General features: G+C 44.9%; 1 protein-coding gene across 3 annotated transcripts; it reads left to right on the top strand.

The window, feature by feature from the left end:
• Window positions 1-32: 32 nt before the first annotated feature.
• QTRT2 (queuine tRNA-ribosyltransferase accessory subunit 2) lies at window positions 33-14,844 on the top strand. Of its 3 annotated transcripts, none has more exons than XM_042031797.1 (8): window positions 33-316; window positions 1,320-1,375; window positions 2,615-2,691; window positions 6,740-6,949; window positions 7,887-8,086; window positions 10,710-10,861; window positions 12,348-12,465; window positions 13,527-14,844. In XM_042031797.1, exons 1-8 carry the CDS (start codon window positions 120-122, stop codon window positions 13,786-13,788), a joined length of 1,272 nt encoding a protein of 423 aa, XP_041887731.1. In that variant the 5' UTR covers window positions 33-119; the 3' UTR covers window positions 13,789-14,844. The 3 variants fall into 3 exon arrangements, with proteins under 3 accessions (XP_041887731.1, XP_041887730.1, XP_041887732.1); XM_042031796.1 differs by having other exon boundaries at window positions 12,345-12,465; XM_042031798.1 differs by lacking the exon at window positions 33-316 and adding an exon at window positions 367-385 and having other exon boundaries at window positions 12,345-12,465.
• The last annotated feature ends 6,467 nt before the right edge of the window (window positions 14,845-21,311 follow it).

Genomic DNA, 21,311 nt, shown 5'->3' with positions numbered 1-21,311 from the left:
GCGGGAAGGGGCGGCCCGTGTTCGCCGCGGCCCCTGTTCGCCGCGTCCCGTGTTCGCCGCGTCCCGTGTTCCCGGTGTCCCTCGTTCCCCGCGTCCCTCGCCGGCGCCGCGGAGCGAGGATGAGGCTGAAGCTGCTCGGTGCGGGCGGCGGGCGGCTGGGCTCGCTGGCGGGGCTGGGCCGCAGCGGGGCCGGCGCGCTGGCGCTGCCGGGCTGCCTGCTGTACACGCGGAGCGGCGCGGCGCCGCACCTAACCCACGACTCGCTGCGGGAGGTGCGCGGCGTGCCCGGCGTGGCGCAGCTCGCCCTGCCCGCCCTGTGAGTACCGCGCGCGGGCCTAGGGCCCTGCTTCCCCAGCCGGGGAGGTGCAGGGGCGGGGTAGGAAAGGTGAGGGGAAGGGAGTTGGAGGGCTGCGTGATTTTTAGCGTGTTTAGGCCAAACCCATCGTGGTGACTTCACAGTCATCTTCCTGAGGTGGGCAGCAGGGCGGGGGAGGTGATTCTGCCCCTCTGCTCTGCTGGCACTGCACCGAGAGTGCTGCATCCAGCTCTGGAGCCCCCAACATAAGAAAGATGTGGGCCTGTGGGACCAAGTCCTTTGGAAGGCCACAAAGATGCTCAGAGGGTTGCAGCATCTTTCCTATAACAACAGGCAGAGAGATTTGGGGGTGTTTAGCCTGGAGAAGAGCAGGCTCCAGGGAGACCTTTTACCAGCCTTCTGGTACCTAAAGAGGAATTATAAGAAAGATGGTGACAGATTTTTAACGGAGCCTGTTGGGATAAAATAAGAGATAACTGCCTTAAACTGTAAGAGGGTATCTCTTGTAATGAGGGTGGTGAAACACTGGACCAGGTTGCCCAGAGAGGTGGTAGGTACCCCATACCTGAAAACATTTAAGGTAAGACTGGAGCAGTAGCTAACTCTCAAAACTAGTTAGGTAAATGGCAATTGAAAGTAAAGATTAACATGATAAAGCTTGTGTGGTTGTTGAATGATCTTGAACACATTAGTGATGCTACCCAAAAAGTCATAGTCTAGCTTTGTGCTCTCCATCAAGTCAGTGGTCACTAGTCAGTGCAGGTAAAAGCTTTACGTTTTTGCCACAGAATTATGAGTGCCTTGGGTTGTGAGCTGTGATTCTTGAGCTCTGTGACTCTGTCATTCCATCTGTCCCTGCTTTGCTGCCTGACAGCTGGATGGCAAATACCAGTTCAGCGTCAGACAATGCATAAGTATGGAAACAGAAGCCGTAGTTATGAAATCACCAATCTCTTTAGACAGTTGTCTGCTTAGTTAATGTGTTTCTGTATCTGGATTGCAGGGCAGAAATTCAGGACGTTCTGGAAGAGTATAAAGAAGGAGCTGCAAAATTTATAGGTAAAGTACAAGTGTTTGCTTGTATATGTGAGAGATAAGGCAGGTGGATCCCACTAGAGCATGTTCAGGCAGTACAGGAAGCAGAAAGATGTAGGCTTGCATATTTAGGGATTTTCTCACTCAAAGTGCCACTAGGGAAGACTCAAAATAGTATGTTGTCACTAGTATGGCCAAAAATCCTTCAATCAGGCTACAAAGTGTCTGTAATTTCTATAATTTACAGACAGTTCTTTGTGTATGGAATCTAGCACATTTTGCAAGAAAAAAAAATTGAGTTGCCAACACTTGTTTTGTTTGTTTTATTTTTTTAAAAAGCACATATAAATTTGGGACATGCATTTCATTATATAAAAGATATTATGGTTTGGCTTTCTAAAGGTAGTTTGCACCCAAATTTCGATAAACTTTAACTGCTTTGGAGCAGTTTACTCTTTCAAGAGAAACTGAAAAATGTCTTTGTCTGAAACTTCCTGGAGGCTTTACCAATTTCAGTGGCTATCTCTGAAGAGATAGATGTCTGTATGTCACTGAGACATACTGTCTAGCTTTCTGACATTTGAAACCTCCTGTCTGGCAGGGATGATGAGTTTCTCATTTGTGTAGTTGATAATGTTCCCTCACTATCCTGTTCTTTTCTGTGAGGGTGGTGAGGCACTCAGACAAGTTGCCCCATCCCTGGAAATATTCAAGGCCAGGTTGGATGAGCCTTTGAGCAATGTGGTCTAGTGGAAGGTGTCCCTGCCCATGGGTCATGATCTCTAAGGCCCCTTCCAACCCAGACCATTCTGTGATTCTTTGTCCTTCCTTAGAAGTTCTAGGCTTGGGGTTGTTGCTCAGTTTGGATTGTGTCAAATGTCAGGTGTCTCCAGTGTATCAGTTATCAGTTGAGTGGTCAAGTGAGTCAACTGTTGAGTCTGGAAAATTCTAATAGGTGGAGTATTAATCAAGAAGAAACATAAATAAATCCTGAAGCAGCTATGTAGGCTGCAGGACCAAAGGGTATTATTTCATGGTTTGTCCTGCTGCTGCACTCTCCTCCAGGCAGTTGGTAAAACTGAGGAAGAAGTCTGCCTTCTTTGGTGCTGAGAGATAGATGAACAACATTTTCTTTGTCAGAATGGCTGTATTCGTGTGGGGGACAATACCCTGTTCCCTTTTGCAGATCCACGAGCCACATCTTTATGTTAGCTTTGCTTCGGTTCATGAAGCTCTCCTCTGTGTCTGTCTCTCTGTTTTCAGGTATGCCAGATGCTGTGCTCTACTGCTCCCTTCATGACCCAGTCACTCCCTGCCCATCTGGCTACAACACTAACAAGGTACAGTAGCTGTAAAGTCTTGAAAGGGTCCGCTAAAGTTCCCAAAAGAAACCTGCCAGTCCTCCCTCCTTCTGTGTGGGTGTGCTCAGACAGCCACAAGATTAGCAAAATAAATCTTTGCACAAAGAGGATTATCATTTACATGCTCATACCTCAACTAAATAAAGCTGTCCATGTTCTTACTTGGCAGCATGCACCCTGAACGGTTCCTGAGCAGTTAAGGGGCAGTTCAGGTAGAAAGGAGAGCTCTGGCCTATCATGCTGTTGTGGTTAAAATGGCAGTAAAAGAAAGTACCTGTGTTTTGGCATATGTGCTGTACAAGCTTATGGTGATGCCATTGATAAGTAGTACATCTGAACCCTTGTGTGTGTATTTACAGCCTGCTACAGCCCACAAAAGGGAAAGACTTCAGAAGTTTTGCAGGAAGGTGGCTCAGCAATCCAAGAGTGCATAGTGTTGCAGACATTTGCCTGTTCCACCCCGCAGGCACACACATTCCCTGTGTAATCCATGCCCTGCCTGCTGCCTGACACAGCTTTGTGCTGGAGCGGCCGCTCCTGGAACCTGCTCAGATGCAGTCAGTCCTAAGGCCACATTTGGTGGAAGGTCACTGAGTGACAGAGGTTAACTACTGCCATACAGCTATCAGTGTGTATTCCTTGCTGCTGAGTCCTGTCTGTCTGCAGGGAAGGAATTACCTGAAGCTTGTCCCACCACTGTGCAGCTTTGAGGTGATAGCAGCAATCTGAACCTGGGTGTTGGAAGTTTGATTCAGACTCTTTTGGATTTTTTAAATAAGCTGGTGAAGGTATTTGTCACCTTGTTGTAAGGCCTTCTGCACCTGGATCTGTGCTGATAAATACTTACGAAAGCTTTTTGAAAGCAGTGGGACAGAAAGCTCTGTGCCAGAAAGTCTAGCATGGGCTGGATTTAAATAATCAGAGGATAATGCTCAGCTCTCTAAGCAGCATGGCTATTTTATTTATTAAAGCAGCTTTTTTTCCTCTGGAGAGCAGAATGAAGGTAACTGGATGTGATTACACTCTGCCCTTTGGCTCAGACAGCTCTGTCTGCCTTCACCAGCTGTTCCCTGATGCTCTCTCAATAAGAGGCAGCAGGTACTGTCTGAACAACATGCTGCTGCAGGGCAACCTACAGCTGCTGTGCTTCAGTTATTCTGCAGATAGAAATTTTGGGTCTCCTCTCTTTGGAGTTGCTCTTTTTTTTAGTTGGAAACTTGCAAAAGATGTTACTACTTTGGAGACTTCTGTTTTTATTCAAATTTGGTGAAATTGGCTGATAAGGCCAGAAGTAATCAGGAGAGATGGATGGATGGACGGACGGACAGACAGACAGATGGACCACAGGCACACGGTATACTTGTGCAATCCTTCTGGGTCTTTGTGGGGACCAGACCAAAGAAAAAATTGTTCTGCTTATATTTTTTGCATCGGCTGATGAAATTCAATTTGCAAATTAGTATGCATGAGAACTGCACTGCTTAATCTGTCTGTCTGGCATAGACTAGGTGAATGTATTTAAACCCTCAGGCCCCAAAAAGTGCCCATGAGACTCCAAGCTATATGCTGTTTCTGATGGCTGAAAACCCTTTCTCATTTAAAAAAGCATGAACAGAATTGCAGATGAAATGGGCTGACTTCCAAAGGGCTCAAGCCATGTACTTAATGTACTTGAATACTCCTTTAAAATTTTGGAACATCAGTGTCACAAGCCTAGCAATGATACAACAAAAGCAATGGCTGAGCTGCGCTCACAGGTTAATTAGAGATTCTGCAAAATAGGCTAAAATGTGAACATTTTGTGAATGTGAATGTTTAGTGAATTGAATGGTGACATCTGCTAGCCTGGAGGTGTTCAGGTAAGATAAAACCTATCTGTCCATGTGCTTTTGTCTTGCTTTAAATTCTTTTGAGGGTATCACGGATGGAAGATGGGGTCTGTCATAGGTTAGCAAGCATAGTCCCGGAAGGGACGTCCTTGCTAAGGGGTGCTTACAGTTTCCTCTGGGAACTGATAGAACCTATCAGCTGGCCAGTTTGAATATGGACAATTCTCTAAGCCACTTAAAGTTGTGATCACCTCTGTGATCCACATTTAAGAATAGGCAAACTCCCCCTCCAAGCTCTCTCTCGTTTCCGGCGCTGGGACAAGTGGCTGCAGGCCCCGTGTGGGGGCCAGCGGGCCCGGCCAGGCCCTGCCTGGGCCAGGCCGGGCCGGGCCACGGCCATCCTGGAGCCATGGACCTGTTCCAGCCGTGGAACCCCCCCCCACTGCCTTGCCGTGGGCAGCCGGAGCGGCTCGGCTCTCCCCCCTCTCCACTGCGATAAGAAAAATTCAACATTCCAGCTGCAAAGCTGCAAGGCCGAGGTGAGATTAACCCTTTTATTGCTGTGAAGAGCTGAAAACCTGAGGGAAGAGAGAGAGAAGATGCTTAAAGCTGAAATTCTGTTGTGAAGCTATGATATATCAGAGTATCCTGTTGTAATTTCATGAAGATATGGGGGGTGGAGTGTTCAACTCGTGAGCAAAAGCACCTGCGCTGAGATAGGCAGATGCTGACGCAGCTGTAATTTCATGAGAAGTTTGGACAGGGAGAGATGAACCAGATGAGGACTTTTGCTCCAAAGGGGAAAGGAGAAAACCTCAGTCCGTAGAGATGAACCAGATGAGGACTTTTGCTCCAAATGGGAAAGGAGAAAACCTCAGTTCCTAGAGATGCTCCCAGAGATAGTCCTAAAGATGAAGATGATGAAGACCCTTTGCTCCCAGGGAAGGAGAAGGGCCTCTGTTTTTGTTTCTGAACGGCTCAACCTTAAAATTGTACCCCAAAAAACTTCAAGAGTGGACCCTCGAAAGCAGTTGCGGGAAAAGCTGCAAGTCGGGGGAAAGGACTCACACGCAGGCAGAGAGACTCCTCTTCCTAAATGGACTGAACAATATTTGGAAGTGGGCGGCTGTCTCGTTGTGATAATGTTTTCATAGCATGAGCAAGAAGAGACTTCTCTCTCTAAATGGACTGAACAAGGTTATTATGGAAGTGGTAAACAGACTGAACATCTTAAGGGTTGTCTTTTCACATTGTCAGTGGGAGAAGGGAGGAAGGTGGGGGGAGGAGGAGAGTTCTGAAGGTGGTATAATTTTTTTTCTTCTTTTAGGTCTGTTAATAAACTTCTTTATATTCTTTCAAGTTTGGTGCCTGTTTTGCATTTCTCCTAATTCTTATCTCACAGCAGATAAACAGTAATGAGTATTTTGGACCAAACCACTACACTAAATTGGTGTTTCTGCCTGGTTACAAACCGAACCCGCGACAGGTCCCATGTGTGCTGGCAGGATGGGAAGCATGTGAAGAGACAGGGAGGACTGTGTGTGAAATCCTAATGAGCACTTGCCATTTCTTACACTGGCTCGGTTTGGGTATTTTACTGCCTTCTAGACTTGCTGGATTTGGGACCTAAAATAACTTGGGATTCTAAGATTGAATGCTAAACAAGCTTTTGTATTCTTCCCAGTCTGTATGGTTTACATATACATGTACATTCACATGTGTGGCAAGAGTTAACTGCTCAGAAGAGGAAATAGTTTCTTGGGTTTGCATTTTGTACAGGAAACTGGCGAGCTGTATTTGCCATTGCAGCCTTTGCTGCTTTTTATAAGCCTTTGCTTACTTTTGTGGCAACATAAATTTGGTTGGAATTCAAGCTTTTTTTTTCTTCCCCAATTCTGCCACTAAATTGTGTGTGATGAGAGGCCAGCTGCTCTCTCTCACATTTTCTAACATGGAGAAGTCAGTGTTGAGTGGGATGGTTTCACCATAGTATCTTAGAAATTCCAATTCAGTCATTTAGCTCCTTTCACTCATTGTGCCAAGTGCAGCTGATTATCTGAGCCATGCCCCAGGACAACTTATCTAATGAGATATCATTCCAGTATCTGGTGTTTCACCAGACCAATTCCTTCTCTCTTTTCACCCTTAAGATCTGCTATCCCTTGCAACTGATGTTCATCCCTGTTCTTCTTACACAGACGGTCTCCCTGTGGGGAAGCTCAGGGCGCATGGAAGTGACAGCTTCCAAGTTCATGGACATCCAGCGGGCCATCCAGCCAGACTGGTTCCAGTGCATCTCTGATGGAGACACCATTTCTGGGGAAGCTGGTAGAAAAAGAGCCAAGAAGTCTGTGGATAGGTCACTTTCCTTCTTGGATATATGCCTTCAGCTGCAAGAAAAATCACCGGTAAGGTCCCCAAAGTACTGAGGCACCAGCACTGCAACTGTGTTTTGGTCTGTGCTGCGTGCTGGACCAGCCCCAGGATGTGATTTAGTAGGAAATGAGGTCACATGTGTGTATCAGAGAATGCCCAGCTTACAGTCCAGAGTGAGGTATAACCAGTAGCACAGTGAGTTTTCCTTCCTTCCTCTAGTAAATTGTCTTCTGCACCAGGGTTATCCCTCATCTCTATCAGCTGAGAAGAACTACTTTTTTGGTTTTTTTCTTTCTGCTTTTGGACTGTGATGCATTTCTTTCACTTGCTGTATTATTAGATGCATGGGCAAAGTGGAATCTTCTTACTCAGATTGAGAAAACCCATCTTTCTGCTCTGAAGTCCCCTTGGCTCCAAGTGAAGGAGGATTTGATAGAGTTAGTGCTATTCTTTATTTCTTCCAGCAGCTTTGAAACTTCCTTTTGGTGAAAGGAGATATACTATCTGAGTCTGCACTACAGGGGAAAACAGGTGACAGGAGTTGATATTTGTATCTCCTGAAAGGGAGTTCCTTGTGAGATCTGGTGTCTGACAGCCAGGATAATGGCCCCTGCTTTGTATTTTGCACTAACACATCTATTGCTGAGACCGCATCCATAAAAAGCCGTGTACAAAGATGGTATGTGGTTATTGCCTTCTGTAGGGAGGTGGGAAGAGTGGCATCAAAATTCTCAGTGAGTCAGTGTCAAGGCAAGGAGCAGAATCTTGTCTCTACTAGTCTCCTTTCTTACACATGAACTTCACAGTGTTGTGTGGAGAGTAGTCTTAAATGAGATGAAATCCTGTGGTTCTGGCAAGTTCCTGGGAATGTGGGGCTTAAGTAGCAGGCATTTGAAGTCTGGGCTGTGAGATGTCTCTCATGTCTTTGGCAGAGCATGCTCTAATACTTGTAGCTTTCTCCTGGGACAGGAACTACAAGGAAGTGTAATGTTTGGGGCAATTGAAGGTGGAGATATCTTGGAAGAGAGACTCAGATCAGCCAGGGAGACTGCCAAGCGGCCTGTGGGTGGCTTTCTGCTAGATGGCTTCCAGGGAAGTGCCATGGCCAAGGAAACCAAGTTGAAACTGATAGCTTCTGTCACAGCGGAGCTGCCAGAGGATAAACCAAGGTAAGTTGTGTGGGCAACATCCCAAGAAATCCATCTGTCCTATTACGAGCAGCATTGACAGGCTGCTGTGCAGTTTCCCTGTAGGAAATAATCGCTGTATTGCACAGCTCTGTGTGTGCCAGGCTGCATAAATTTTACCACTGTCAGGCTGCAGTCTTCATCACTTGTTTCAGTTTTTAGCTGCAACTGGCACCAGGCTTTGCTCATGCTGTGGGTTTGAGTGTTCTCCACATTTGTCATCCTTACATTTTTAGGAAGAGTTACAGGTAGGATACTTCAGAGTTACTTGCATTTGATCTTGGAGGCCGTGGTTTACTTGAAGTTCAGCTCAAACAAGAATGTTATGACCTAGATATTTTGCAGGGACTTCTCAGTAAAACTGTCATGTTTCTAGCTTCTGTGGTCTGAACTGGCGGATGGCAGAGAGGGGTGCTGGCAGAGCTAGCCAGTGCTTGCTACACGATCTTGGTAGTCAGCTCTGTCCTCATACCTGAGGCACTGAGCCTGTGCACTGCCTGGGGTGGTGCAGCCTGACCCAGAACAGTGGTATTCTCTTCTTGGACTGTGTGGGGCTTACTGAATATCTGAGTTGTTAGTGTGCCCATCAGACCCGTGCCAGGGAGTGGACAGGAGTGGCAGCTTTCTTGATCCTTATAACTGACTAACAGTAACTAAAGACTTGTTGAAAACGTGTGCTAATATTTGCTAGTGGTTCAGAAGTGTAGGGGTATCTTAATTGGGTTGAGCTTGCTGGATTATTACCAGAGCAACTGCTACAGAAATAATATGGTTGCTTTTTTCATGGTTTCCTGAAGAGAATGACAGAGGCCCCACTGTGTTCCTGCTTCCCTCTGCTAGCAGAGCATTGCTCTGACCTAATGGTGTTTAAAAGGAAATTAAATGCAAAAGCACTGTGCCTGGTGTTCCAGCTTGTTCTTGCTTAGTGGTGCCTGGGGTTTGAATTTTCCTGACAATTAGAAGGCTTGCTGTGTCGTTGCCATCCTGTCTGGTTGAGCTACTTAAAAGATCCCCTGGGAGCATTAGAGTCCAATCTGCTCATCTAACCTCAGTGGCTACCAGTGCATCTGCCTCATCTATCAAATTGTTTGCTTGTCTTGTTAAGACAACTGTTTCTGACCTCTTGATAGGAAGAGAGCTGGTTAGCCCCAGGGGCTCTTGGAAGTACCTCAAGTGAATTTCAGGCAGTCCTTGCTCCTGAATCACCCTTGCCATTCTGGCTGGAGAAGTTGTTTTTCAGCCCTGTTCTACCGCAATATGAAATTCTCTGGAAGACAAGCACTTTCTGTGCTTCACTCAAGAAGTGGCTGCTTTTTGTGTGATGGTAAAATGATCTTATGAATGTACTCTTTATAAAGAGTCCTTTCATGTATCTAAAGGTGCTGAAGTCTCTTGATAAAATTTGTTTTCCTTTCCAATAGCATAGGAACCCTTGCAAGAACAAATGTTTGTCCTTACCTGTGCAGAGATGAGTTTCAACAAAGCTTTGATCATATATATATAGAGCTACTGTTTTGACTTTTGCATATCATTTTCTCCCTGTCACGGGAGCCTGAAACATAAAACACTCATGCTGTAAACTTCTCCTATCCTTATTCTGTGCTCATCAATTTAATTGGAGTACTTAGAAAAGTGACTAAAAATGGCACCTTGTGACTTCATTTATCAGCCCCTGTGTGTTTTCCTAATTATCTGTTTAGCTCATTGCCCTACATTAACTTCTACTGCTTTCAGCCCAGCTATGCACCTGCAGGAGAGCAGGCACTGCTCTTCTCTCTTACACTTCAGCCACCCTTGGTGAAGCTGCCAACTAAATTTGGCTGCCATCAGGATCTCTATTACCATTGATGGCAATCCAGCCAGGCTGTTCCTGGCTCCTAATGCTGTGTCTCAGGAGATGTTACAGCCCACGTTTTTGGGTAAATCATTTGAGCAAGTAGAGTGTAAAGAGAAGGGAAGACTAAAGCAAGGAAGTTTTCTCTTTCTAATGATGTTTCTCATTAGTGCATTCTCCCTCGGGCAGTTTTCCAAGTGCAATATGACGTGTCTGTCACCTGAACGACTTGTATCTTTGACCAGCTTGTATCTTTGATCTTGTATCTATCTTTGACTTGTATCTTTGACCACCATGCTGTCTCTGTTGAGACTCTTTTTAGACTTGTCTTCTAAACAGCTGACAAGCAAAAGGGTCCATGTGTCTGGGAATTGGTAGTTCACTGGGGCACAAATGTGATTAAGGAAAATATCTGTTCTATGGCACTGATGTTTTGAATCTAATTGCATTTATGTGCATGCGAAAGAAATCACATACAAATCACTTCAAACACAATGAACAGAATGGGGTTTTTCTGCAGAAAATGAGGGATTATTGCTGTCTTCCAAATGGAAAAAAATGAAATCCAGCTATGTAGTGGATAGGTTGGAGGTGGGGAAGTGGAAGCACGTGGAATTCTGAGTGATGACTGTTGTGCCCCCTGACCTTCTGATTAGCAGTTCCAGAGATAAGCTACACATGCTGCACATGACCTGGAGGTCTTTTCCTTCAGGTACCTGCTTGCTTCTCCTCAGAGTATTGTAGATTTGTCTTCTTGTGTGTCTCCTGCAGAATCATTCATGGTGTAGGCAGACCAGATGAGGTGCTTGAGTGCATTGAAAGGGGAGTGGACATTTTTGAGAGCTTCTTTCCCTTCCAAGTGACTGAGAGAGGCTGTGCCTTGGTTTTCAGTTATGACTGCCATCCCGACCCTGAAGCAACAGGTAGGCTTTTTGATGGTACTTACAGCTTTTACATTTTACATTGTGGCAAGCATAATTCATACTTGGGAGCAATCTGTATTTGAGGGCTTTGTTCCTGAAATAAGTGCAGTGACCACTGGAAAAACTGGGATTCCACTACCAAGCGTTCTTTTTAAGGTGGAGTACTTTGGTGTGAAATCTGTTGAGTAAAACTTGAGGCCTCTGAATGTCTCATTAGCCAAAATATGATGACTAAATATTTCTGAAACACCTCCTGAACAGAGGGGTTTTAATTTGACACCATTGGCAAATTTTCTGTTACCATTAGCAGTGAAGGCTGGACCTATTAAGCGATCTGTAGAATTAACTGAATATGTGTCTGTTGTAATAATATATTTTGAAGTTATTTTTTCTAGCTGTCAGAAGTTTCCAGTTTATTTGGGCAGTTTTTCTCTCTGTCCTTGCATTCATGGGTTTGTATCAAAACCAAAATGCTCTGTTCATAACTCATTACACTGTGAGATGGAAATGTGTATCACTCGTTAAAGCACCTAGCAAATGTGTTTCAAGCAGCTGTTTTGTTTTGGCCTATTAAGTATTTTTAATACAGGGAAACATTTTACATTTTTACTCTTGGGTAGAACCTGGTGGCTTTTCATGCCTGGATAATTCAGAGCCAGCTGAATAGAACAGAACATCTTGTTTCTTTGTGCTTGCTGCTTTATTTTTAATCCTTCTCTTTGTTTGTTGTTGTTTATCTTGTCTCACTTTATTCTTAAATTATAAGGGTCTGGGTAATGGCAGTAGTTTTGGCCTGTGTCTGTTTTAAACACAATAGGCATGGATTATGCAAACAGTAATGTGGTATTTCCAGATACATCTCCTTCTCCTTAAGAGCAAACTTAAAAATGCAAACCTACAAAATTATGAGATGGTTCTTTATTTTTCAGATAGCTGCTGAAAAGGCAGATGTGGAACCTCCCTCTTCTGAATTAGTGCTACCAGCCTCTTTTGATTCCAGGTTTTTTTTTTAAAAAAAACAAGAGGCATCTAATCCCTGAGTCTGATCACAGTATGGGTAGTAGAATGATTGAATGCAGATGAGTTGCCTGTCGACTCTAACAAAGTCTCAATAAAATCCATTTGTTCAGGTGATTGCATTCTATTCAGCATGCAGTTCAGACAAAATACTTTTGATGTTTTATAAAGAATTCAGCTCAATAGAGCAGCAAAAAGTTATACTGTTGTTTCAGCTCTAACTTTTGATTAGTTTCAGTTGATTAGTTTTCACTTGTCTCTTGCTGTTTTAATCATCTAAAAGTGTATTTGTGTTAACTAACTTAAGGCAATTAAAGTAAAATGCCTGGTTTCTAGAAGAAAGAGGTGGAAACTTGCAGCAGGAGTTTTCATTTGGCAAGAGACTAGCAGAAATATCTACTCCAAGGTTGCTACCCTTGCTCTGCCCTTTCTCTCTGTTCTAAGGCTGTTGTCTTTTTAATTTAAGCAGTTTTAACACAAAATTGGGCCCAGGACCTGGAGAAGAATGGTGCTCAAGAAGACCAGGATGAAGTCTCTGAAGCTGACCCAGAAATGACACCATTTGAGATATTTCTGAAAGACAAAAAGTATGTGAGTTAGTGAGGAGGGTACCTGCAGCTGTATCACTAAATATGATGCTTTTCTCCTTTGTATTTATTTGCAGCTGGTCAGCAGCTGGATGAGAGACTTTGTAAAACATGAAGCTGTTGAAGAGAGTACTTTGGACATTGAGTGGGGAGTGTTGGACAAGCATTCTGGCTTGTTATCAGGCAACAGCCTATCTCTGAAAGCACTGTCTTTTGTTTGACCTAGAACCAGGGGTTTTCTGATCATTTATCCAGCAAACATTTTGTGGTCATAATTATGTCTCAGCTGAAAGACCGTAGGTTCACAAGGGTGGTCTTGGAATCACTTTGGTCTTCCACATCTAACTTGGGTCATCTTGAGATACTAGATTGTATTTAAACTATGGAGACCCTCTGCTGTCTGACTCGGTTTGGGCAGCTGCAGATCAGTTCTGCCATTTCTGGATACTTCACAAAAACTTTGGCCATTGTTACCACTTGTCCTTCCTTCTCTTTGCCACAGGTACTTCCAGACTGTCTGAGTAGACAGCTGTGTTGCTTTATTCTCTCCACTTTGTGAAATGGTGCATCTCACAGAAGAGGGGAATACTGTTTTGTGAATAGTGGGATTAGTTAATCTGTGGTTTTGGTGGCTTTCTCCTTCATAAACTATGTGATAGCTGTCTTGCACTGCTGCTTTTCTGCCAGGGAAGGCACAGATAAGGCCTCTCTCTGCTGTTAGCTGTGATGTAGTCAGAGTTATTCTGACTTAAATGTGTGGCCTTTTGGCTCTGAAGTGAGTTCTGGCATGAGGAGACCTGGGTCTTTCAGCAGCCATGGTTCCACACCATGGCAGGGTATGGGAACTGCATGATCTTTAAGGTCCCTTCCAACCCAAACCATCTCTGATACTTGAAGTCCTTCGTGCCAGTGGTGCTGGTCTGAGTTGTCACCAAATCTGAATTAAGGACCTCAGGGCTTCAATGCTCAGGTCCCAGTAAAAGGCCAGGTGGTAACTAGGTACTCTTTGTTGCTTGAATGTGTCTTACCTCTGATGTTACCCAACATTGCTTCTTCCTTAGATACCACGATGATTTTGGTCCTTTGCTGGAAGGATGCAGCTGTTACTGCTGTCAGAGGCACACTCGTGCCTACGTCCATCACCTCCTGGTGACCAATGAACTGTTGGCCGGTGTCCTGCTCATGATGCACAACTTCCAGCACTACTTTGGTTTCTTCAGTGCCATTCAGGATGCCTTAAGGGACAGTAAACTGGACCAACTCAAGAAGCTTGTCTTCAGGCAGGCGCTGCAAGGCCCAGCAAATGCGACGCTGAGCCAATGACTTCAGAGAGGACAGAGGAGGTTGCAGGCTGCATCCTCCTCCAGTGGCACGGTATCACCTGGACCTGTCAGTAGGAAAATGCCTTTTTTCCTTCCTGGAGGGACCTGAAGGAGATGCTTGAAGAAGATCTCACTTCCTGGTGGGGAGGGACGTTTTTCAAACATCTCTTTTGGTTAGCTGGCTCGGTGTATTCTTGGTGGATGGAAGAGCCTGGACAGTTCACCAGTAAGACCAGTATGGATAACTTTGTTTTCAGGTACTCGCTGTTGGTTTCCCATGTGCAAGGACAGAGTTACTGAACTTGTGATTGAGGATAAAGCAGGGCATATACTTAAAATTAATCCAGCTGCCTGGAGGCTCAGCAGCTGTTTGGGACTCTTGTTCCATACCCGACAGTAATGAGTTTTGTAGAAAAACCTAGTGGTGTCTTAGTGTCTCATCACGTATCTCCTTGGTCAGAAAACTCACCTCAGTCTAACCCGCTGACCTTGTAGCCATTGCCAGCATCTGTGTCCTTGGAAAGAACTAACTGGAAGTGCTGCTGTGTCCAGTGGCACAAGGGACTATGTGTTTACTCCTCTCTCAGGCCACCTGCAGTGCAGGTTCTTTGGCCTGGAAGAAGCCCTCCATCTCGGCCTGGCCTTGAACACCGCTGCCTCAGGAGTCCCATTCAGTGACATTAGAGCCAGAGAGAAAAGAAAGTGTTTAATCCATGTCCTGCTGTAGAGATTTTTTTAAACTCTGTGTGCCTTTTCCAGATTTCACTCCCGTGTTAGCACATGGGTGACAATGTCTGTACTGTTCTTTCCAGCCACCGTAGCGCTGGTCACAGAGCAGACTACACAACTGTCCCTGTGAGGTGGAGCTGTGGAAGGGATGTGTCATAGGAAAGGGCTTTTAGAAAACATTATTTTGTCTCCTTTTTTTTAAAATATGACTTAGTTATGTCACATTCCTGTTACTCAGTTGGGGTTTTTTACTGGCCCTTACTGTGGAATCATGGATTTAATAATTTTATATTACAAAGCAACAATAAAAGAAATTTATTATTTGTTATGCTGGCTCCTCAATGTGTGACAGAGGTGGTGTACGAGAGAGCTTGGAATCAAGATGTCTCCTGAAAACTTGACCTAGCAGCCTGATGGAGGACATTATCTAGGAGTAGGATCTTATCATGGAGCAGAGTTCCAAATAATATGCGTTGAAAGAATGTCATAATCGACTTGGAAGTGTTGAAAGCAGCTGCCTGTCCCTCTCCCCATAGGAACTCCACTACCTGAATTAAGCTTGAAAAAATGCTACACTTAATGGCCTTAAAGCCATTAAGGATTAATCCATAGTTTGCTCTTCACAATTTCTGCAATGCTTTAAGATTTAATACCTCCCATCAGAATGACTTTAACATAGACCATAAGGGGTTTTTAGTTTCCCTGTCTCTTTGGGCAGCTACACAAACAAGGTTGTCACCGTCCTTTTTACCAATCCAGCCTTATTCACTGTGTTGCACTAACTAAAATTCTGTTCCACAGGATCCTAAAGAAATGCTGCAAATACTGCTCTACTGTTGTCTTCAAACAGGGATTACAGAGAATCATTCAGCCACAGAAACAACATAAAACACAGGATTATCGGCCTCACTCCAAGTGGTACCTTGTGGTTGTTAAAATTGATGCAGCACTGGGAAACTTGGAGATGGTGTCCTGGGCATACAGCATGAGGTAGAAGGTCTGCCTAGCTTAAAGAGCAGGAATTCTAATGAAACAAAAGTGGTTTATGCTTCTTTCAAGAGGAATGCAGTGGTGGTGCATGGGACCTTGCAATGCTTGTTTCTGCAGTGCCTGTTTCTGCAATGTTGCAAGTGCCTGTGCAAAATCTTTTGGGAGGGGATGGGTGTTGCAACTTCTCATTCACTGACACTCCTATATCCGTGCAATCACTGAAATGACTCAGCCAGCCCAGCGCTCGGGCGCCAAGGTAGCTGTGTCCAAGAGGTCAGTCAGGGATGCTCTGTGATGACGTGGAGGGTAAGGGATGGTGGTGGTTGTGTCCTCCTCATGTTTCCTGTATAATTCAGAGGCTGGTAACCTTATGCTAGTTTTGGAAGTGCTGTTTTATACCTTTTAGGAGCTACGTGTGATCAGTCAGTCTCCCCATCCTGCCCCACCTCTGTGAATCATTAGGATTTGTTAATTTTTCTTTATCTCCGAGCCTGGATGTCCCGAAGAGATAAACTTAGCTGTACTGGGATCTTAGTGGTCTGCTAAGTCAAGTGCCAATAACATGCTATTCTCAGTAATCTACCCTTCTCTTCTTTGGCTTTCCAATCCTTCCATACTGCCGTGTTATGTTTTTTTCCCAGTCATACCCATTAGGCTTTCCTGTTACAGTTCTCTGCTTAGCTTTTATGTGTGTGCACATGTGTACCATGGCTGCAAAAATAAACCATTTTCTACTGGGCAGAATTTGACCAGCTACACCTATTCACTGTCTAACAAACACAAACATCACTAACCCTGAAACCATCTTAATGTGTTGTATTTATACAACTTCTCAATATGTCAATCCTCTTAATTCACACTGTAAAAAATCAGCAACATTTTTCATGCTAATTTAGAAAGTTTATTTATTTCCATGCAGAGATCTAATTTCTTTCAAAAACAGAATTCCTGCCCTAATACGGGGATCAAAACTGCATGAAGAAAGCTAAACTTTCCATGGAGAAGTGAAAATTGAAATTAATAAGGAGTGGAAAAATGTCTGTGCTAAATTAACTTCACTAAGCACAGAAGACTGCAAAAACATCCTTGGCTGCCATCCATCCCCAAAGGGCAGAATATAAAAGAGCAGAGCAGAATGCAAAAAAAGACGATGTGTTACATTAGACCCTTGAATATCTTTTCCTTAGGAACTTTTAGTGTAATCTTCCCCTTAATAAAGAAAAACCTTTCATGCTGATGAGAATATCTGGCAGGGCCTCATGTTAAGTCCTGTGCCTTTCTGACCATCAGTGTTCTGTTCAGTAACTTCCTCCTTTCAGATCTGTTTAAATGTTGCAGGCTCTTTAGCAGTTTCACAGGTATGCTTTGAAATGTATTAAGGAAAAAAAATCGAATTGGTTTATTACAAAAATGTTTTCTCCTTTCCTTCAGCTTTGTCATTTCCCACTCCTCTCCTGCTGTTTAGCCACCCCATCTTGTAAATCACTAGGACACAGTGTCCCAGACACACACAGTGTATCCAGCCTGTCTGACCAGTTCTAGGTCTGCTCCTCTGTGGCTCCGCAGGATTGCGGGAGCTGCCCAAGACTGGAAGTGTCCCAGCAGAGTGTTCAATTTATTTCTACATCTCTAAGGTCCAGAGGGCTTTCAGATCATGGGATTTTTATGCATAGAAAAATCGGTTCCAGGTGTGTTTCAGAGGTGCTTTTAAGCATTGAGTAGCTTTTTTTTTTTAATCCTGAACCCTGTTTTGTGATACGTAACCTGAGTTGGCAGACAAAGGGCTCCAATAAAATGTTTAAACCTTTATCTCAGTAATTTCAGGGATGTTTCCTCTGTGATGTGGAAGGCATACATGAAATAGATGATGGTGCAGGCCAGTTTAATGGTTTTATTTGTAGTACTCTGGAGTGATCTACATAATTCACTTGGGACCTCATCTCTTTTCTGCTAATGCAGCACTCCTTCAGACTATTGAAGATGTTCGAGCACATGTTACCATCCTTTCTTATGCACATTCTGTAGGCATGACAGGACTTTTCAAACAAAAAGAGAATTAATTTATATCCCTTTGAAAAGTTGGATCTGGACTGGCAAAGTTGGTGCTGGCACAAAAATGATGCAGCAAAATGTTCTTGCTTCCCTGTTGATGTTGCCAACGTGAATGGTGTCTGTCAGAGTACACAGTCTCTTCCCTGGGGACATTCTGACTTGGAAAAGCAATACCTTTCCTGCCTCACAATGAGGTGATGATGGACTGCCTGGTTAAGTCTACATCTGTCGTCTGTATGATTTAATTACATTGGTAAGGTGAAGGTGCAACACAGTGGAATGCTCTGTGCTTCTGACACAACTCCAGCTCCTGGCTTTGCTTACTCCCTATCATTACAAAATCTTTGTGAAAGCCTGCTCTGTTCACAGCTATTTGTGTATCTGAACATCTTGCAGAGCACTTTGGGAAGCAGGTTTGGATGAGAAGGGGTTATCTGGTTAACCAGGATTATTTCAAACTTCTGAAGCCTGAAAATCTAGGAATGTTTAGTGAGGACCAAAGGTAAGGAAATTATAAATAAAAGCCTTTGGGTCTGCCAGACAGCTCAAGATTAACCAGCTTTCTGTCTTCCCTATCCTTCTGCTACAGTGTAAAGCATTTTCTGGCCCAAGGGAGTGGCCAGTGCGCTGGGAAAGGCAATGGCTGTTCATGCCAGAGGCTCTGCAGGACAGGATGTATCTTACTGCCTGTACGTGCAGAGTAGATTGATTTGCAGGTTGCTGATCAAGAAAAGATCTAAAAACTGGAGCCCTTATATGTAATGGCCCAGCACAAACTTTCACAAAGGAAGGAGTGGTTTCAAGGTCCTTGGCCAGAGTTCCTGGACCTGTTCCTGTGCTCTCTGTGTGATACCTTGTGCTCTTGAGCTGACTGCCTTTCTGGGCTGGTGGATGTGTTGCAACAGGACATGAAGGTGGCTTTGTTGCAATGCTTTGTGCTCACTGCTCCCTCCTTCCACAAGAGAACATCTGATTTGTCTTTTGATGAGGTGATCAGGGGAGATATTGATGTAGCCAGCATCTTGCAGGAAGTCAGCAGAATCTACAAATCTGTCCTGAGCTTTCTATACTGCCCTTCCTGGACTAAAATGGAACCGTCTACAAAGTAATGTCAACTTCAGTAGTACTATGTGCTGGAAAACAGCTGAAGAAACCAGCCCTTAGGAAAGCCAGATGCTTTCCTCAGACAAAGCTGAGGGAACTGGGATGAGAGAGAACAGACTGGCAGGCAGCCGAAGCCTTTAAAGAGATGCAGCCTCTTCAAGAAAGGGAACAGGAGATGGAGCGTCTGGGAGGAAGGAACACAGGCAAACAGGATGATTAGGATTTGGCAAGGCCAGCAAAAAAAGGAGTGGCAGCTGTGCAGTATGTCCATGGGTAGCACTGCCAACATCAAGTTGCAGAAGCCACTGGCACGTGCCTTTTTGCATCCCTTGTTTTGCGCGCATCTTGAGGAAGGAGCACTGTTTTGTGGTTCAGGGACTGTAGCAATGACTGCCACACTCCTGCTCACAAAGACAAAAGGCCACAGAGTAATGCTGGTAGCCTTCAGACCTGAGGCTGACAGGGGTACTTAGTGCTGGACTCAACCCTGGTACTGGCTCCCCTGTTTCCCACAGCCAGTGCCATCGTAAATATTCAAGGGAGTCCTGTAGCATCGACCATCTGCTCACATCCCTCAACCTGACCCCCACAGAGACAGAAGTGCTGCTGCCTCTCAGCTGAGGCACAGCAAGGTGAGCAGTCCACCTGCACCACAGCCCTTCTGCCATGACATAGGCTGGCAGAAAATGTGATTCCCTCAGTATTTGGTCTTTATTTGGGCTGTTCAAGTTGCCATGCTCACAGCTGTGGGGTAGAACTTATTAAAACTGACAAGAGTCCCCAGGGCAGGAAACCAGAAAGGTCTTCCCCACATCACCAAACATACAACAGCCTGATGCATGTCTCACTGAGATGTTTTAAGTCATTATACTGACATTAATTTTTAATTATGTTCATTTTTTTCTTTGGCCCTAGGGGTTTTCTTTGCCTCATATTTCCAGAGGCATTTAGGGATAAGATGAGACCAGTGTCTGGCAGGAAGAGATTTACTGATGTGTATCCAGAATCATCACAAAGGAAGCTCAGGAGAACTCCTGGCCTGGGAGAAAGTGTATCCCTGTTGTAGAAAGATGTGGTTGGCATCAGAGCTGGTGGGCTCCTGATGCGACACTTGAGGCAGGAAGAAACCAAGGAAAGGTGGCATGAGTGATGCCAGGAAGGCATAACAAAAAAGACCACTGCTATGTCTTGAGCTGAGATTGACTACTTGGAGAGTAACAGAGCATAACTGGATCAGTGGCTTTTGAGATTGAAAGGCAGCGTTGGTCTGGGATACCAGATACTTTGAATCCCTCACACCTTGAAATTCCTACAGCCTGTGAGCCTTCCTTTGCTCCTAAGGCAGTGGGTCAGCTGGTAAAATACTGCCAGGAGGTGACAACGGTGTTAATTCTTTATTAGCATTGGATAAGGAAAACTCACTTAGATGGCTCATTCAAAGGCTCATGCAGATTTGGGATACTTGCATTGGTCAGAGAAAGAACTGATGAGCCCACTCTTTTTGGGAGGTGAGAGTGTGTTTGCAGGCTGAAGGCTGCCAGAGTCTGTCACTTTGTGACCAAACCATCACACACTTAGCTGAAACTAATCAGATTGCCACCGGTGTCCTCTGGGTTGTCCACAATTCCTTTTTGTAGTTGTCTGAGTGCCACCATATCAGCAGCCTGCAGGCTGTTGAACCTTGCTTGAAATGCTGGCATTGATTAGACATTCTTCAGAAAGCATCACATCAGTAACAGCAATAAGCTGCAGCCAAGCTCTGGCTCCCAGAGGAGCTGCCGACCTGAGCAGGTTGTGCTGGCCCCAGCTGGGAACAGAGAACCCCAAGCCACTCCAATCCCCCTCAGAGAGGCAGACTCCAGGTGTACCCCCTCCTCTTCCCAAGGGGGAAGCTCCCTGTGTGAGCTCTGCAGTGGGGTCCAGCTGAGCTCAGCTGAGTATCTGGCCAGGCCAGCCCATCCCCTAAGGGGCCTAAGGAAGGTTACCTAGGGAAGTGAGATTTTTCTGCAAGGCTTTGCTTTGTCCTTGTAGTCTGGCAAATGTGGATTTTAATATCTGGCTGCAGCTGGGATTGTTAAAACATGTCCAACAGCTGCTGCAAGGTACCTGGAGCATATTAACTGAGCAGTGTCACCTGCAGAGCATTGGGCTGTGCTAGCAGGTGAAACCCATCTCCTCCATAATTTTCTTGCCTTCCCAGGAGTCAGCTTTTTCTCATGGAAGATTGTTTTATCTTCTGCCCCATGGACCTTTGTGCTCTTCTGCTTAAAGATTCCTGTATGATCTGGTGCTTGGTGTGCCTGGTGCTGCCTCTGACAAGGTGGGGTGTATAATGGTTTCTTCTCTGTTTATATTTTACAGTGTAAAACTCAACATAAGAGCTTTTGGTTTTGACTCTGGATGGCTTCAGTTTGATGCCTGGTACCATTTAGGATTTTAGTAACTTGGGTAACCTTTGTTCCTTCTCCTAGATCTGAAGTTTGATACGTGCAACATGTGGCACATCTGTCACAGATGGGGAGCCCCAGGTACATATAGGAGAGCAAACTGTGGGATATGTGGGCTCAGTGGCTCATTCGTCTGGGTTCCTGCAGCTGAGCCAGAGCCTATGGCTCTGTGAGCTGGGAGATCGGGGATGCAGGGGATAAA

The sequence above is a fragment of the Corvus kubaryi genome, unplaced genomic scaffold, assembly GCF_017639235.1.
Source record: "Corvus kubaryi isolate FWS band 111438036 unplaced genomic scaffold, C.kubaryi_AGA036_p1.0 37341, whole genome shotgun sequence".
Classification (NCBI taxonomy): domain Eukaryota; kingdom Metazoa; phylum Chordata; class Aves; order Passeriformes; family Corvidae; genus Corvus; species Corvus kubaryi.
This window is presented reverse-complemented; position numbering and strand designations above follow the sequence as displayed.